This window comes from Augochlora pura, chromosome 7 (assembly GCF_028453695.1).
Source record: "Augochlora pura isolate Apur16 chromosome 7, APUR_v2.2.1, whole genome shotgun sequence".
Lineage (NCBI taxonomy): Eukaryota > Metazoa > Arthropoda > Insecta > Hymenoptera > Halictidae > Augochlora > Augochlora pura.
In genome coordinates this window covers 3,828,669-3,831,939 of record NC_135778.1, presented here as the reverse complement: position 1 = coordinate 3,831,939, position 3,271 = coordinate 3,828,669, and the positions used below count along the sequence as shown (strand labels likewise).

At 29.6% G+C, this 3,271-nt stretch overlaps 1 protein-coding gene across 1 annotated transcript; it reads left to right on the top strand.

Annotated features, from left to right (window-relative positions):
* Nucleotides 1–487: 487 nt before the first annotated feature.
* On the top strand, nucleotides 488–2,384 carry Pabp2 (poly(A) binding protein nuclear 1). The gene is made up of 7 exons (XM_078186502.1): nucleotides 488–600; nucleotides 1,214–1,350; nucleotides 1,426–1,540; nucleotides 1,617–1,684; nucleotides 1,770–2,011; nucleotides 2,144–2,236; nucleotides 2,313–2,384. The coding sequence occupies exons 1-7, from the start codon at nucleotides 504–506 to the stop codon at nucleotides 2,344–2,346; spliced, it is 786 nt and encodes a 261-aa protein (XP_078042628.1). The 5' UTR covers nucleotides 488–503; the 3' UTR covers nucleotides 2,347–2,384.
* Nucleotides 2,385–3,271: the final 887 nt, after the last annotated feature.

Below are 3,271 nucleotides of genomic sequence, written 5' to 3'. Positions count from 1 at the left end.
GAACAGATTCCGAACAGAATCACTGACGTCATTGGTCACACTAAGCACGAATAGACACACTGATCATGAGTATAAACACCGCGAACGATCAGGATACTGAGAACTCTTATCGATATTTTCCTTAGTTGCTTTTTATGCGAACTTATAAAAACTTCAATTTCTTGTATAAAAGTATATAAAAAATTAAAATAGTGTTTTTATAATACTCTTGTAAAAAGAATGATATATTCAACTAAACTTTGACTTTCCCACGCATTCAATAACAACAATTTTGCACATTTTTGGCATGCTGTGTACAGTAATGGAACCGACTCCTGCACGAGTTTCTTACTCTCTAAGTTGGCGTGCACGTCTCTCCATTTTACTGCACATCCAATCCGCAGTACATCCTGTCTCAGCAATAAATCATCAACCAATCAGAGCAAAGAGAATTTCTACATTTAACCTCTCTAAAGGATCAAGCTGTGGTCTGGAGATGTGCAGGAGTAGGACTGGTACTGTATATGTATGTATATGCATACTGTACAACGAAACAGTTCGTGACGAGACATTGTTCATCTTGTGATCTTGTGGTTCGGTGGCGTCAATCTCGTTTGTCTGGTTTGTAAAGCTTTTTGCAGTGCCGATTGAAAATAGTTACTCAATTTAATATAAAATTCTTATTTCAAATAATATAATTGTTTGAAAGTATACACGTACGTTACGGCTTTTGAATTACTATAAAGGATAGTTACTAAAGCTCTATTTAGACCGTATTAACTACGGATATATAAACCCATATATTGCACGTTATGAGCGTTATATTTACTAAAACACTATTTTATTAGGGCTATGCTTTCATTAGATGTATATTTACAGAGTTTTTTTATCTATTTCTATTTGTAACTATATTTCTCTTATATTAGTATATTTTACTTATATTAGTTTGTTAATTATAATTTTGTTGTATCGTGAAACGATGTCAATATTTAGACTACAAATTCTTCTGCAATATTATATTTTGTTTAAATAATTTACAAAAATGTATAATAATGAAAATTATTTATTTTAAATATTCTATTCAGTCAATAATTAAAGTTTTATATAATAAGCTAGAAATATATGTAATAATAAATATTCTACATTTTTATATATCATAAATGCACAAAATCTATAACATATTACAAATATTTATTTAACAACAAGGAGTCTAATGTTTTATATTTTATTCTAGAAATGTCTGAATCAGATCTCTTAGCTACGGATCATATTGATGGTCTAGACGGACTAGAAAATGGTCAAGATGGGGATGCTATTATGCAGTGTGATGGGGTAAAGCGTGAATTAAATGAAGCAAACATTGATGATCCGGTATTTGATTTTCGTCAACTTGAAAAAATGTATAATTTTATGGGAATTCCATATTACTAATTTTTATAACTTCAGGAATTGGAGGCCATTAAAGCGCGTGTCAGAGAAATGGAAGAAGAAGCAGAAAAATTAAAGCAATTGCAATCGGAAGTGGACAAGCAAATGAACATGGGTAGTCCACCTGGTATAAGTGAGTTATAAAGCTCTTCAATTTTGATACATATTCTACTATTACATATTGTTATTAAGTAATATTTTCTTTTTAGCAAGTCCATTAAACATGTCTCTAGAAGATAAAAAGGAAGTTGATAATAGATCCATTTATGTTGGTAATGTAAGTTGATATTTTATACAATTTTATTATGTCTCCATTATATTTAAAATTTAATACAACAAATATTATTTATATATTGATCAAGGTTGACTATGGTGCTACAGCAGAAGAATTAGAGCAACATTTTCATGGCTGTGGTAGCGTCAATAGAGTAACTATACTTTGCAATAAGTTCGATGGGCATCCTAAGGGATTTGCTTATATTGAATTCGCAGAACGTGATGCTATACAAACAGCTATGGCACTTGATGAATCTATGTTTAGAGGACGACAAATTAAAGTAATGCCTAAAAGAACGAATAGACCGGGATTCTCTGTGACTAATAGGTATTTAATCAAGGCAGAACAAAAATTCACTTGTATAAATAATATCTGAAAAACTATTACGTCTCTAACAATTTTGAGTCGATTGTTTTATGCATAGTGCAAAAACGGCATATCAACAGTTACCATTTTTAGGGGACCACGGGGAACGCGAGGCTACCGAGGTATGGCTAGGGGTATCGTACGTGGCAGTGCATACTTTGGATATAGACCCACAAGGCGACCGAGGTATGTGTTAAATTTGATATTTCTTTCATTAAAAGAATTTGAGTATACCTCATATCTGTTTTTCTTTTTAATGTAGGAGTTACAGAAGGGGTTACTACATGCCGTATTGACCGTATTAAAAAATCGTACTACTGTTTTACAAATTAAGGTAAGTTCTTGTTTTATGATTTATATTGTAATTTATCTACTTCTTACGATTGTTCAAACATGAAACGTCCAATACTAGAATGATTAAAAACATTTTATACTTAACAATATTTATATTTGTTAAAGATAAATATTTGTAATAAATTTTATGAATTAAATTCGCCATACAAAAATGGTTTTGTTTGAACAATCAAATTACAAACAATGAAGCAATACATTTGTAGGAAAGGCTGGTGAAATAACTATTTTATGGATATCATTATCGTCAAGATAGCATAAATATTAATAACAAATGATAATGTAAAAATTTACTAGCCATTCCTTAATCAATGTAAATTTATTATTTTTTTAGTAGCAATTAATCTGTATTTTGGATTATTGTTTTCATATTCTGATGTATCTATTGAATTTAAAATGTATAAATTTACTATAATTACTTGAAGTTAAAGTATCATAAAATATTTATCAATTTTCTACAGTCAATATTATGAAAATCATAATTAGATACATTGGCTTTGTTAGGGATACTGTACTGTGCTCTACATTTATATTCAGGCTTAGTCACCTGGCCATATTTTACATATTGATAATAAAATGCCTATATTAGAACGTTAACCAGACACGAAAGGTAATTTAGTACTAAAGTTCACTGAAAATTTGAACTATGTAGAATATTGTAATATATTAGAGAAAAAAATATATAGAAACCTTCTTTTTACATCACATTTTTATATATCCATAAATAATAGGTATTGTAGTCTTCACTTTGAAATATGGCCTTGTGAACTGTAATACAAGATATTGTAAGTTTTTGTGCATATCTTATAGGTTACACAAAACTTACATATTTATACCAACATGCATTACAGTACAATGCTGCTAAAGTGT